Source organism: Rhinopithecus roxellana, chromosome 1 (genome assembly GCF_007565055.1).
Source record: "Rhinopithecus roxellana isolate Shanxi Qingling chromosome 1, ASM756505v1, whole genome shotgun sequence".
Classification (NCBI taxonomy): Eukaryota; Metazoa; Chordata; class Mammalia; order Primates; family Cercopithecidae; genus Rhinopithecus; species Rhinopithecus roxellana.
The window spans coordinates 117,000,082-117,016,241 of record NC_044549.1 but is presented as its reverse complement, the minus strand read 5'-3'; the positions used below and the strand labels follow the sequence as shown (position 1 = coordinate 117,016,241).

Here is a 16,160-nt window from a genome sequence, read left to right as displayed (position 1 = left end):
GCTAAAGTCTACCATAAATGGTGTGGCTTACATCTTCAAGGATCCTAGACTTACAACTCAGGTAACAGCCCACAGGAATTGGAATGAGTTTTTTTTTTTTTTCCTGATAGTATAAACAGTGTAATTTATAATGGCCCTCCTTTTGGCTTTGTTTATTGGGAAAAATAAACAGCAAGTTCTCTGTGGCCTGTAATTTCAATCTGCTTTTCCTTCAACTGGCTTTCTAATCTTAATATTGTTTTTATATTTATTTTTACATAAATATGCATTATACTCCACATGTTTTTACATTATATATACTATATATGCATTATATATTATATAAGTATATTATATGTATACCATTACATGTATATTATATATATTTAATACATAAAACATATAATTGTAAAATATATAATATATAATATGTATGTTATATATATTCATATAATCAGTGAAGAATGATTTACTCAACCCAGCAAACCCATTATTAAATTATATATTATTATTATAATTATTACATTATATATATTATATGTAATGCTATATATATAATTTTATATATAATGATATACATATAATACACATACATAATACATAATGTAGCACCTACTAGGTGCCAGTGCCGGTGCCGGGTTCGACCTTAGCACACTCTGCATGGGGTGCAAAGATGGATAATGCACAGTTCCTGTCCCTGGTCTTGAAAGCTTATTGAAGTCAGCAGGTTTCAAATGAGAAAGAACTTTTAATGAAGGAAAAATAAAAGTGAGTGAAGGATATGAACAGACACTTCTCAAAAGAAGACATTTATGCAACCAACAGACATATGAATAAATGCTCATCATCACTGGTCATTAGAGAAATGCACATCAAAACCACAATGAGATACCATCTCACACCAGTTAGAATGGCAATCATTAAAAAGTTGGGAAACGATAGATGCTGGAGAGGATGTGGAGAAACAGGAATGCTTTTACACTGTTGGTGGGAGTGTAAATTAGTTTGACCATTGTGGAAGACAGTGTGGCAATTCCTCAAGGATCTAGAACTAGAAATACCATTTGACTCAGCAATCCCATTACTGGGTATATACCCAAAAGATTATAAATCATTCTACTGTAAAGATACATGCACACATATGTTTACTGTGGCACTGTTCACAATAGCAAAAACTTGGAACCAACTCAAATGCTCATCAGTGATAGACTGGATTAAGAAAATGTGGCACATATACACCATGGAATACTACACGGCCATAAAAAAGATGAGTTCATGTCCTTTGCAGGGACATGGATGAAGCTGGAAACCATCACTCTCAGCAAACTAAAACAGGAACAGAAAACCAAACATTGCATGTTCTCACTCATAAGTGGGAGTTGAACAATGAGAACACATGGACACAGGGAGGGGAATATCACACAATGGGGCCTGTCAGGGGGTGGGGGGCAAGGGGAGAGAGAGCATTAGGAGAAACACCTAATGTCGATGACGGGTTGATGGGTGCAGCGAACCGCCATGGCACGTGTATACTTATGTAACAAACCTGCACATTCTGCACATACACCCCAGAACTTAAAGTATAACGAAAAATAAATAAATAAAAATAAAAGCTGAACTGCCCAAGTCATTAAACAGAAATCCAAAATACTGATGAGGAAGTCAAGTCAAAGAAGAAAAACAGAGCTCAACAAGAGAGGACCTGGTAAAATCAAAAGAGGGGAATAAATATGAGGTGGGAAGTGTTGACAGCACAAAGGAAAGGATGGACTTGCAGAAGGAGACCTTGTATTCCACTGCTTGGGAACTTGGTTGGAAATCAGGCTTTGAACAGCCCAGTCAGTGATTCCAAGCACCCCAGTTTCTGTGTGCCAATTTTTTCATCTACAGGCATCTCCACCCCACTAGGGGGCTAAAGGAATTAATTATAATTTTGATCAAATGCTTTGAGGTACACAAGTAAAAGGAACAGTGAATACAAACTATTATGATGTAAAAAATATTTTTAAAAACTATTGCTCACGTTCATTAGTTTGGAGGTATAGACAGTAGCCCCCAGGCCTATTTTTTTGCTCTTAAGCAATGTATCTAACATGTGAGCATACACATATGAGAAGCCCAACACCCAGGCCATACACACAGCATGCATGAACATGTGCAGAGACCCAGGCACACATAAGCCACCAAAAGGGGTCTAATCTGTATGCAAGAAGAGGACAGATGCTGAAGTGTGCATGGAGTGGGCAGCTCGGTTGTTCATTTTTAGAACCCTAGAAGCTTTCCAAGTTCTACATGCTGTATAGCATACAGAATTGAAGCACTGAAAATAGCACAAAAGGTGGAGGGTATTATGAAGACAAAAAAGCCATTTGTTTATCTTTTCTCTGTTAAAAGTTTTGACCATGTGCTTGATCAGACTGTTCTGTCTGCTAAAGACACCTACATAAATGGCTCCAAAGTAAAAGTCCCAAAGAACTGTCCAGAGGGCCTCTGTGGCAAAGGAGCCTCAGATGGGAATCCCTAAGCTTTGCTGACATCACCTGAAGGTCAAGCTCCCCAGTCTGGAGGTGCACCTCCCCTACCCCTTCACTTGGCTAACCAAGGTCTTCTCATCCTGTAGATCTCACACAGCTGTCACTTTCTCAGAAATCATTTATTGGCCACTCAGCTAGGTCAGTTTCTTCTTAAATTCTCTCTTCATACTCTGTATACTGCTTGGAAGCTAATCAGAATTGTGACTGCTGTTGTTTAACCACTAAATGTCTTGTACTGAAATATAAGATTCCAGAAGGTAGTGCCCATGTCTGCCTTGTTCACTGGATGACTCTGTAGCATGGTGCATTCATTCATTCTCAAGTAAATGAATGAATTAAATCTTGTGATTTCAGCCTTCAGCCTCTGGAATCTAGCTTCACTTTCTTTCCTGGATCCTGCTCTAGTAAGCCATTTTTTCAGCTACATACTATTCAGGGTAAGGCTAACAACTCTGTAACTGAGGTGGTAAAGATAGGGTGAGTGCGGCCGGGCGTGGTGGCTCAAGCCTGTAATCCCAGCACTTTGGGAGGCCGGGATGGGCGGATCATGAGGTCAGGAGATCGAGACCATCCTGGCTAATATGGTGAAAACCTGTCTCTACTAAAAAAAATACAAAAAACTAGCCAGGCGAGGTGGCGGGCGCCTGTAGTCCCAGCTACTCGGGAGGCTGAGGCAGGAGAATGGCGTAAACCCAGGAGGCGGAGCTTGCAGTGAGCTGAGATCCGGCCACTGCACTCCAGCCTGGGCGACAGAGCAAGACTCCATCTCCAAAAAAAAAAAAAAAAAAAAAAAAAAAGGGGGTAAGTGCAAACTATTTACCCATATCAGCAATTAACTAACACAAGTTGGCATGCAGTTCACAGATCAGGCTGTCATCAAAATACACAACTAGAGGATTTTAATGCACACTAAAATCTTTTCATTCCTATTGCCTGTCTTATTCAGTGATTCAATGTACCTTACTGGCACTAACCATTAAAATCATGTATTGAGGACCTATTATGTGTCAGGTACAAGATATTATATCCCATTTAAGTCCCAAAACAAGCTTGCAACATTAACCAATAAGAAAACTGTGGCTCAGAAAAGTTAAGATTTGCCCAAGGTCACTATCAGTAAGAAGATGAGTGGAACATAAGCCCAGCTCTCTCTGAATCTGAAGGCCATGCTCTGGCAATACTCTCCCATTTCTCATCCTATAATAAGATGTCTGTAGAGAGTGTGCGTATGCCCCGACTGGCTCGACTTGAATTCCATCCCTGCCATTTACTATCTGTGGGGCTCGGGCAAGAGTCTTGGGCTCCCTGCTGTCAATTCCTTTGTAAAACAGATATAACAGCAGTACTCTACTAATGGACGTTGTTTTAAGGATTAAATTAATTTATACATGTTAAGTACTAAGAACAATGCTTGGCACATAATAAGCAATCAGTATTAGCCCCTTTTTGGCCTGTGCCTATTGTCATTATTGTTATTAACAATACTATTATGTGCATACTATTAATTATGCCACTGAACTGCCTCCCTTTGGGATGAAAGAACCAAATGTACTCGGAACAATGTGTCCCCCTTACTCTTCCAAACAACCCAAGATGAAAAGATTTTTCTTTTCTTTCTGTGCAATTTCAGCAAGCATTCACTGAACCCTTTTAATGATGAGCAAAGCAGTCTACTACTGGGAGAAGACCACTTCCTTACTCTTCAGAAAGAGATGGAGGCGGGTCAGAAGCTTCACCTACAGAAATTCAGTAAGACAGAAATAGGAATTCAGGGAAGCAGGGCTTAGCATGGATCCTCCTAGTAGGCAATCCTACCGTGTTACTCTCCTGTTCAACTTCTGGCTCTTGCATTGGCTCTAGTAGTAGTTTGAGGAAAGGAGTCAGGACTTACGGTCTCCCACCCTTGGTTTAAAAAAAAAAAAAGAAAAGCAAGTCTCCTTACATTTCTTTTATATATTGGGTTTTTCCCTAAGACTATTTGATCAAAGTATTCTACTGAGAAAACTGAAAATTAAAAACGTTGTAAACTCCTTGTCACAGTATTCAATTCCTTCATGACCTGGCCCCTCCTAACGTGTCTAGATTCATCTTGTATCAACCCCTTCTTGGCACTTCTAACCTCGAAACTAAGCTATGTGCAGTTTCCAGAACATGCCCTCTCAGCCTCATGCTTTGGCACCGGCTGTATTCTTGGCCGGAACGTCCTCACCTGATTGTCCTCCTGGGCTTCCTCAGTGAGGACTGTCTCCTCACAGTCCTATCAAAGTTTACAAGTAACATTATTTACAAATTCTACAACCTTGTTATAAAGTGTATAACCTTTATTTATAAATATTTAGGGCAAGGTTGTGTTACTGTGAACAGGCAAAAGACCATTTTTTTCATCTTTAAATTTCCAGTGCCTATCATAAAGTAGATTTTAGTAAGTGTTTGTTGAATAAATCAATGAAAAAAGAATCACATGAAATTAAACACTACATGAATTGAAGACTGAAAACAATGTGGTTAAGAAGACAGACTTAAAGGATGGGGTTACACTGCTCAGGCTGAAATATTCACTCCTTCCTTTGGCAGCCATGTTACATTGAGCAAGATACTTAAAATGCCTGGCTTTCACATCTCTAAAATGGGGCTAATCATGGAACCTGCTTGGTTAGTTGCTGAGAGGATCAAATGAATTAATATATAGAAAGTATTTTAAAGAGTTCTGGCACATAGTAATCACTCATTTAGTGCTAGCTACCATTATTATTCTTTTTGATATGAATATAAAAAATGTAACTAGAGAAAGTTTACTTAAGGATCAAATCACTTTTGAACACACTCACTATAATGTATGATATTATGGTCATAGAATTCTCCTGTTTTTGCCCACCCAGCATCTTTTCCACCCTTTTCTATAATAACTCTCAGGTTTTACTTTGAGAAATCAACTCTCTCCAACTCTCAGTCCCTGCGGTAGGTTGCAGAGCCAGGCATCCAGCCCAGGCGTGGACTGGAGAGTCAGGAATTGGCTCAGGGATGGGGACATGGTCCAAGCTGGACCACTGATACTCAGACTGGCACCTTTGCAGGGACTAATGGCAATGGGGTAGTGAAAACATGAGCCTGCAGCTGCTGTTGGGACGAAAGCAGAGCCCACAGATGGAGAGAGACAAAATCCTGATCATGTTAGGTGACTCTCTGCATCCTGCTGAGGTTTTTGTTGTTTTAATTCATACAAGCTGGTAAATTCCCTTTTCAGCTTCATTCAGTTTAGGTGGAGATTTGGTACTACAACCTCAAATGTCCTGAGTAATCACAACCAGTCATTGTAAAGGGAAAAGCTTACAATATTTCATTAAAGCTTACAAATTTCATTAAGTATTATATGCACCTCAGGGTGTCATTGTAAAGGGACTACTTTACACTTAGGAATCCCCAAATGAAAATGGGGATTATTTACAGGGTTATCAAAAAATAAAATAAAATAAAATAAAATAGCTCCTTCACACTTGGTGGCCAAAAAGAAGTAAATACAAGACCTTAGAAAAGTGGTACTCTCATTTTGATGTGTGTGACACTCCGAAGAGTTTATAGAAAAGGCAGATTTTGAGGCTGCCCCAGAAATCCTGAGGCAGGCCCAGGAATCTGCATTTCTCATGTGTACCTTAGGGGTGGTGACTGCCCACTGATGCTGATGGTCCACTTTGAGAAACACTACCTGGGAGGGTCTAGCTCCTCCTAGATGCCATAGGTCAATCTAGAGTGCAAAAATCCAGCTGAGAGGTAAACCCCAGACTGTGACAAAATGGGGGAAATTTCCATAATGATTTCATGAACTTAAGTTCTTCAAGGCCTACTCTGAGTTTAAGCACGAATTCTGAAGCAAATGTTGGCAAATTTGGAAGTGTTTCAGCTCTAAAAATGGAAGGATATAAGCATTATATCCAGTTCTCTCAATGGCTATTTTATATAAAAAAGGAAGTGATACAGAATAAAAACAATAATTTAAAAATGGATTTTAAGCTTGTGGCTTTATCAGTTTCATAACAATAAACTATAGTAACTTTGTAGTAGGTCATAGCATACAATTAACAAAGACGACCTTTGAGAATTGACTTCAGTTTTTAACAGAGCAGCCATAATGAGTACAATTATAATAATTGGTAAGAAGCTTTTACAGCATTCTGTAATACACAAAAGACAACATGGCAAAATAGAATAGATTGTTTTCTAAAGGCACCACATGAGTTTCACAAAGGAAATCTTATGTTGACTGTGATGTGTAAGGGGGTGATACAAAAGTCACTTGATGCCACATCGGACACCACAAAAATAAGAAAACCATTTCCTGATGTGTATCCACGTTTGCCTTTGTTAAAAGTCAGTGGTTAAATAACCATCAATGATGTGACTGAATCACAGAAACTATCTAGCCCTCCTCAATAGGAGTTCCCCAAGATAATTAAGCCTAAATACTATAAAGCATCCACTCTATGTAATGGATTGACACTTCTTTGCATGTAAAATGGCCTTACCTCTGTACTCTCCTTGGGAAAATTGAGAAGACAGTCTCTCAAGTCATCTTCTGTAGGACTTAGATGCTTAATGAAACCCAGTTTAGAAAGACTAACTGACATTCCTTAAGCTGACAATACATACCCTGGGAAAAATAACTGTAACTTTCAATTCCAAGCAAAGTGGTCTAGCAACAGTGGTTCTTGAGTAGTTTCTGGTTCTACTTGTGAGGCTTTAAATTGTTCAGAGTCATACTTTGAGCATCAATATGCATTTTATGCACCGAGATTAATGACATCAGTGGAACTCTCAACTGTAGTTCTTCAGAACCACACAATAGAATTTCATCTACAGCATGAATGTCTTGGACTCCTTCCACAGCCATTAATTGTTAAACTGCCAAGCTCATGTCATTATGCAGGGATCCTATTCAATCCAAGGAAAATACAGTAGTATGACTTCAGCTGAATTGCAAAACAAATTCTGATTCGTCCTGTGGTTGGAGCTTTGTAAAATGTTTATATATTTATAATGGGTTTCTATGTAGAGACTGACAGTATCTGATCTTATTTTTTGTGTCAGATCCTGATAATTGACCATTCCAGTATCCACTCTCCCTTCATTTCTGACTAATAGAATCTGGATTTTTAACTAGACACATTAGTAGAATAAAAGACTATATTTTCTAGCTTCCCTTGCAGCTAGACAGGGGCAATGAAAGCAGAAGTAGTAATGTTGTATGGAAGTAGAAAATATTTCACTGGAAGGGGCTCATTTGTACCCTTCTGCTTCCCCTGTTCTCCCTTTTCTGCTTGCCATAAAGTGTGATCAATGGAAATCCAATAAATATCTTGAACCATAAAGCAACTGTAATGGTGGATGCTGTGCATTAGAATGATGGAGGAGAAAGATAAAAACATCCTTCACTCTACCACATCACTGACATACATCCCTGAGCTGTCCACCTTTAGGCTCCTTTAACATGAGAGAGCAAGACACTTCTATTATGCCTAGTCTTCTGTTATTTAGAGTGTTCTTAAACCGAATTAATATAATGAACATGGAGTTTATTATTCAGTAAAGGCCAGGTGAATTAATAAACTAACTGGGACTAAATATTTGAACTTTTGCAACATCTGAAACTTAAATAATGTATTTAAGACAAATAAAAAGAATTAGTACTTTATCTAAATGGTAACAAATGTACAGGAACAAAATCTTTTACTCATTAAAAATACATACAACTTAAAGAGGAATTTAGATCAATCATAGTCAGTACAATGTGTGGTGTAAACAATAATTCGTGAAATGTGTATTATGATAGGTAACTATCATATAACATATACTTATCAAAGGTAACACAGTGAGCCCAAAAGGTATGGGTTGAAGTTTGTCATACAGACATACTGTGTGTCTTTCTTATTTATTTATTTAGTTTTCCTATTTGTTTTTCTTATTTGATGCTTTTGTGTGACCCATTCATTCTATGTCTATTTATATTGAATAATCAACTTCTGGGCTGAATGGAAGACTTTGGTCTTTCAGCTTTCATGTACAGCACACAGACATCTTAGAAAAATCCCCAGGACAACAGAAAATTATTAACATGCCTTTGATGTCCAGTGAATCCTTTCAAGTCTGATTTTTGCTGTGTACTCTTGAAAAGGCATTAAAATATTTTAAGTAAGCCTAGCAAAAGGATAGAAAATGTTAGATTGTATCGAAAATAAAATCTATTTCTTAGATTGCTTTTGATTATCCAGGCAGAAATTTTGTTTCAGTGTTGCTCTATAATGATAAGAATTTGTGTTTATTGTGATTATTTGATCAGTAATATTTTGTTTTGGGAAATATTCATGTTAAATATCCTACTAGGATCTTAGAGTCATCCAAGCTCCTGTCTACTCCAGTGGTAGGCAGACCTTTGGGAAAACAGTTAAGACTCATTTCTTCTGTATAATCTCTGTATTATTCATTTAATATCTTCAAATCCTTGTTCTGCATTCATATGCTAATATCTGTGGTTGTGCTTATGTAAATTATTGGCACACAGTATTCACTCCAAGTACATAAGGCAGTGTGTAGGTATCACATTTAATTAGAGTGATGTACCCATGATCTCTTCAGTCAGCTACTGCATACTCTTCCTTATGTTAAACACAAGTGGGTAAAGATATTAGATATTTAGGAAGATTATTTTTCTGGAAAACAATTTTTTTCTATCATTAACTTCTCTATTACAAATATACAGATGACCCCTCATTTACAATGGTTCAACCTATGATTTTTTTGACTAACAGTGGTGTGAAATCAATATGCATTTAGTAGAAATCATACTTCAAGTACCTGTATAACCATTCTGTTTTTCACTTTCAATATAGTAATCAACAAATTACATGAGATATTCAACATTTTATTATAAAATAGGCTTTGTGATAGATGATTCCCCAACTGTAGGCTACCATAAGCATTCTGAGCATGTTTAAGGTAGGCTAGGCTAAGTTATGATGTTCGATAGGTTATGTGTATTAAATGCATTTTCAACTTACGATATTTTCTTTTTTTTTTTTTTTTTTTTTTTTTTTGAGACGGAGTCTCGCTCTGTCGCCCAGGCTGGAGTGCAGTGGCCGGATCTCAGCTCACTGCAAGCTCCGCCTCCCGGGTTTACGCCATTCTCCTGCCTCAGCCTCCCAAGTAGCTGGGACTACAGGCACCCGCCAACTCGCCCGGCTAGTTTTTTGTATTTTTTAGTAGAGACGGGGTTTCGCCGTGTTAGCCAGGATGGTCTCGATCTCCTGACCTCGCGATCCACCCGTCTCGGCCTCCCAAAGTGCTGGGATTACAGGCTTGAGCGATATTTTCTACTTATGATGGGCCTATCAGGATGTGACCCCGTCGTAAGTCAAGGAGCATCTGCATGGCTATTGAGATGGCAAGATAAAGATACTTACCCCTGTGACATCCATAACCTTAATGGCTGCAAGCTGGCCCGTTTTGACATGACGACCCTGTAAAGGAAAAATAATAACAAAAGATTTAGTTCTGATGACGAATAGTAGCGTTCAATTCCAACCATAAAGAAAAATTGCTTGGATCAGTGCTGTACTATATCAATGGGGGGAGAGAGAAAGACAGAGACACACAGAAACACTATGTCTACTTAGTGGTTATTTTGTAAAACATCCCCAGTCGCTTTGTTTATTTTCACAGTGGGTGTCAAGTCAAATAAAGAATGCAATGATGAACAATTTGGTTCTACTTCCTCTCCAAGGCATTTGACAAGAGCTTAAGTGAGAGAAGGATTTACGTGGAAGGGGAGCTAGGCCTGCGTGGAAAATACACAAATATCTCTCTGTTAGAAAACACTTGGTAGATGAAGAAACTTTGGTTTCTTTCATTCTTAAAATATCCTGTAATGGTTTTAACTGGATATGATTCTGCTATAATTCACCTGAGATTGGTCATTTATCTTTATTTAAAAGGGAACCTAAAATAAAACAGACAGCAATCAATCCAAATTTGTGATCAAGGAGACAGTGTTGAACATGAGGGCCTGCCTTCCCCAAGGTGGGCACTTTTGGTCTTGAGAACTACAGTGAAGCAGCAACCACAGGGCAAAATCAGAAGCGCATAGGGAGCGCCAAGGGGGCACTCTCAGCAGAGAATTATTTTCTCTTTGCTTGCTCCTTGAGAAAACACAATGTCTATATGTGACTCTCAGACAACAGCAAAGATGGTCACACTCACTCCTTTTACATGAATTTTATATATAGTCTCCAAAATACATTTTAGTTATTGCTGCTATCAGGCAATAAAATGCAGCTTCTAAGATCAGCTGGGTTCAAAACCTAGCTACATGACCTTAGGCCAGTCCCTCAACCTTCCAAGCCTCAGTTTCCTCATCTCAAAAACTGAAATAATAATACCTAATGCACAGAATTATAGTGAGAATGATATAAGATCATGTATACAAAGTACTTGACAGTGACATATGCAGATTAGCTGTCAGCAGATGCTGGCTGTAATTATGTATGGTCCTGTCTTCTGATTAATTTTAAATGTTGTCTTCCCTACTGAACTATATGTTTCATAAGGCAAGCACCATGTCTCATCAATGATTTCCAGTACCTGGAATAGTAAGGGCCTACCCCATAGATGCTGTGGCATGTTTATGAATTAACAACAGATAAGGAGGCATATATAATTGCGGTGTGGAAAAAGCGATTGGCCTGGTATGATTTAGATTCAGTAGTTGAAGCTCATGAAAATGTGCTAGCTTAGTTGGATCAAATTTCTTAAAAATTGTGGTAGAAAACATTATTGGGTCAATTTTGTAATCGAGAGCTCCTATATCTTCGTGCTCTCGAATCTTTTCCCTTTTTCTGCTACTTCTCTCCCTTACTACCCTAATTTTCCCCACTCCTCTGGTCTTTTAACTTCTGCCCATTCTGCCTGCCCTCTTTCTTCTCACATATCTCAGCTTTAAAAATCTGTTTACTCTGATTCTGGTAGTGCTTCCTTCCGCTTTTGACCCCCACTCTGCTGCTCTTTTTTCCTCCTCACTGGGGAAAGAGCACAAAGAAGGAGATAGGAGGTCAGTAATCCAATATGGTCACAGATACAGCCCCTCACATTTATTTCAACTTTCCTGAAATCAAGGGAGGGGGTGGCGTGTTACCTTGTAAAGAGCCCTGGACCAGAATCCCAGAGGCCCAGTTCTTGTCCAGGCTCTGCCCATGACCATCAGGTGGGTCTGGGCCCTCATTTCCCAATCTACAAAATGTAGGGGGACTGGGCTCAGTGGTTGGTGGAGAGGGCAGTGAGTGGGTGTCAGCACTACCAACTCTTTCCATCCCAACGAGCATGTAGAAATTTAGTTTTCCCAAGATTGATGGGGAGAGAAGTGCCACTGCTACAGAACCAGGAACACTAACTTTCTTGCAGAGCAGCAATGCTACCTTTCCTGCAAACCACGAGTCAATCTTGCACAAGGAAGAAGTAGCAACAGCGTCCTCTTTTGAGTCTGTGATGCCGTAATGATGACCCTTGCAAAGGAATCAACAGCTTTGTAACCAACAGTGGACTTTAAAGTAATGGCTATAAATCATGTCTTAAATAATGGCTTCATCTACTAAAGCACTGAAAGAGGGTAGGGGAAATGTAGGCAAATACAGAAGGTCTGTCTGATATTATATAGCTGATTTGCATTGAAATTATTTTAATGGTATGTGTAACAGGATACAGACAAACCACTGGGCATGGCTTGCAAGGCCCTCCAAGAGCTGACCCCCTTTCTGCCACACCACCTTGGCAGGCTCCCACTTGCTCTTACTCTGTGGACCTTGAGAACAAACTGTTTGCACTTCTATAAATGTACTTTACTGTTTCTTGCCTCTCAGATGGTATGTTTTCTTGGTCTGGGGTGCCCTTTGCCTTCTTGACTCCTCAGACAACTTATTCTCTCTTTCTAGATTCAATTAAAGTACTCTGTCCTCTGATACCTCACTGTCAATTCCTCATCACCTCTGTCTATCAATGAACATGTCCCTGGGTGTATTATTCCAAGGACCTCAAAGGATTAATAGCCCTCTCTCCCTCTCTAGTCTTCCCTCCTCTCTTCCTTCCTTCCCCTGTGGCTCCATTTGTAGCCCAACCTTCTTCCCAAATAAAACCTTAAGTGAACTCCCCCGGTTCAAGCAGGGACTTGAGCACCCAACTCTAGTCTGCTCTGCCTCCCAATTCCCCTCACTCCTGAGGGAGTCCCTGAGGCATGTCTGCCAGCATGCACTTTGAGAGACTTTGCTGTAGTTTTTTTAAGTCCTTAAGAAGCAGGAAATCCTCTTTGAGTGAATAATTTGTTACAAGGACACCTCAACACCTAGTTCTTTCCATCAGCAGCCTAGGGCTGAGCTAGCCTATGGTACTGGCCCAAGGCCAGAGACGAGGCAGGATAAAAGTGACCTGTATTACATTTCAAACACAGGCAGTGGGCAGTTCTTGTGGAAATAAATAAAATATCAGCTCTTTTTAAAAACTTAGTATACATGGCTTTTGTTGTTGCTATTGTGTCTTTTGTTTTGTTTTTGTTTGTTTGTTTTTTAAGTAGCCACTATGAAAGTGACGGAAGGTAACACTGGAAAGGAAAACAACATTATGTTTCTTCCATTTTAAATTTCATTTCCCGGCTGAAACAGCAGTTCTCAGTGGGTCTGACTGAATAATACGCCTTGGGATGGCAGTTTGGGCTGATGTGAGATCCCGGAGGTGGAACAATCAGCAGCCTCAGCTCACTCCCAGGCAAAGGCATCCCCACGCTCCAGAGCAGGAAGGACGCTGAGCTGCCACACTTTGCTGATCAGGAAAGGGCCATGAAGCAACTTGCCCAGCGTGAGGTGTCTTTTATATCGCCAGAGAACATCAGGCCAAGTTATGATCCAGATTAAGGCAGACTTGCAGGGAATGGCAGGGAGTCAGTCGACCTAAAGCTCACTAGGAACCTGAGGCACAGTCATTGTAGGACAGTTTTTAAAGAGGCAACTTTATAAAATCAGAAATGAATTGAGTAGGAAGGGCCCCTAAGAGCCTAATGCACTCCTCTCCTTTTAGAGGCCAAAATCTCACATCTAAACTCAGGACACTTTCTCCTCCATCCCTCTTCTACCATCCAGCTCCTAAATCACAAATTTCTATCACCAAACTTTTAAAATCATGTTTAAAACAAACTTTTAATATTTTACTTAACTTGAAATAAATATCAAATCAGTCATCTCTGCTTTACATAGGATTTTTAATAACTTATTTTTTAATAATTATTTTTTAAATTTGGGGGCAGTGCAGCAAAGGGGGATGTTATTGCAATAGAATTTTGAAGGAAAAATGTAATAGTACCCCAATTCTAACGTATTTTTCCTTATAAGATAAATTTAAAATGCAAATATAGATGCCATCTAAATTTAGATCTAAAATACATGTTTGAAGCTCGTGCAGTGTTGCATGTCTGTACTCCCAGTGACTGAGGCAGAAGGATGGCTGGACTCCAGGAGTTCGAGGCCAGCCTGGGAAACACAGCAAGATCCCATCTCTAAAATGGACAAATGAATGAATGAAAAAAAAAATACATGTGCAACCAAGAACTGAAAATTAAATTCTGAAAAGAAAAAACTTCTAAAAGGAGATAAAAGAGTTAAAAAAAATTCTCCATGAAAATTAGAGAAAATGTCCTGTCAGACTGCAGTTGCTAAGTCATTTTTTTAATAAAAGGATGAACTAAATTACTTTTTTCCTACTGAAATAACCAATAATGGCAAAATCTAGGGAACACACTAAATCTAGAAAAGTAAAACTGATATTCTGATAGGACCCCAAGCCTAATGTCAGATAATGACCTAAAGCATAAAAAGCATACCCACCAGAAAGGAACAAGAAAGGCATCAAAACAAGGGAGGCAGAGCCTTGGGGCCACTCAGTGCTGGGGGCATGGCTCAGTCTGGTCCTCAGACACACACACACACACACACACACACACTACTCTGCTCCCCTCTTCCCTTCTTCTCCCTCACTTTTGAGGCAACAATCTATGCTGATCCTTGTTCTACGTAAAATAATTCAACATCCAGGTGAAATCCAAATCACTCAAGTACGATTAACACAATACCCTACTCTTTCAACTCCTCCCTAAAATGAATGCAAGAGAAAACAACAGTTTTGTTTTAACAGCCATATAAGCTTCACCTCTGTTACTGTTGTTATTTTCTAAGGAAGAGCAAGAGGGTTTTTGAGCTGCTAGCCTAAGGCTAGCCCGGAAGACAGAATACTTTCATTTCTAGGTCACCCACATACATTTATTTCTGGCAAAGTACATAAGCAAACCATCTTTGTTGAAAATTCACACATTCCCCCCACTATCTTCATCCTCCTGCCCAAGGACCCTCACACACAGGTAGAGAGTGGCTCATTCTCCTTCCTATCTACCCTAGATTTAATCTCCACTTTATTGAGGAAGTCTTCTTCAATTTCCTAATCGCAAATGAGTACTCCACCTTTGTGTTTCCATAGCATCCTATCCCAACCCCACTGATCATAGCCAGCACATTTTTTTTTCAAAACATGCATCACCAGAACCATGAAAATAAATCAAATCAAAATGAAAAAAAAAGCAGAATGTAGACTATGTAGTAATGGCAGCTGTTGTTTTATGGCTCACCTGTTCTGATTCTTTCTTTCTATCTATCTATCTATCTATCTATCTATCTATCTATCTACCTACCTACCTACCTACCTACCTACCTATCTATCATCTGTGTATCAATCATAGATGCTGCAGTGTGCCACCAAGATTCTTGAGTACAGACTGAAGTACCTGACAACTCTCAGTCAGGTCCCTCTCTGGGAATGACCCTTAGCCAAAGAGCCACCTCACCCAAGGTCATGCTCCCTCCTGGAGACAGGTGAAGGATGATGGCAACTTGGATTAGGATGGAAATGGTGGAGAATGTGGGAATGGACAGGAAGCCAAATGAAGAGGACTTGGGTATAGATTGGATATGTATTTCCCTTGTGCTTTCATAGTGCTTGGCACAGCAGGGACTCAGCAAATATTTGCTGAAAAACAGACTGAATCAAGGCATGACATTTGAGGGTTGCATTTGGGTTCTTGGTACCATCCACATGTCTACATCAGTTTCCCTTACCCCCCCCCCCCATTTCCCCAGCCACAGAGTGTATGGGACCAGATAGGGTGGGGTTGTAAGCAGGAATTATAATTACTTTGCTCATAAATAAAAAGCCGAAAGATGAATTTAAGTGGATGAAGTTCTTTTAAACTCTACAGAGAGACCAGAGACCAATTTACTTTCCCTTTCCATAGATCACAGAGAAACCAGAAATTGGTTTTAGCTTTACTTCTGAGCTGTCATGATGATAGCAAACGTGAACTCTACTTTTCCACTCCCAGTTGAAACTAAAGGTTAGTTAATATCTATCTGGACATCTTTAGGAATGCTACCTTTCTTTGATACAATATGTCTTGAGGCAAAGAGGTAGACAAGACAACTTTATGAAAAGACTCCAAAGATCTTTATGATCAAGTAACATGAATGTTCACAGAGTATACTTGGCACGATGTCCATTCCTGAGTCTTCCCCAGGT

The 16,160-nt window shown here is 39.4% G+C and overlaps 1 protein-coding gene across 6 annotated transcripts in view; it reads right to left on the bottom strand.

Annotated features, from left to right (window-relative positions):
• The window catches only part of TNIK (TRAF2 and NCK interacting kinase), a 402,893-nt gene that overhangs the window by 158,733 nt on the left and 228,000 nt on the right, over positions 1 to 16,160 (bottom strand). For all 6 annotated transcript variants that reach the window (XM_030929436.1, XM_030929450.1, XM_010360215.2 and 3 more), the window contains one exon: positions 9,965 to 10,021. In XM_030929436.1, the coding sequence (XP_030785296.1) occupies positions 9,965 to 10,021 (57 nt within the window). The remainder of the gene's footprint in view (positions 1 to 9,964; positions 10,022 to 16,160) is intronic.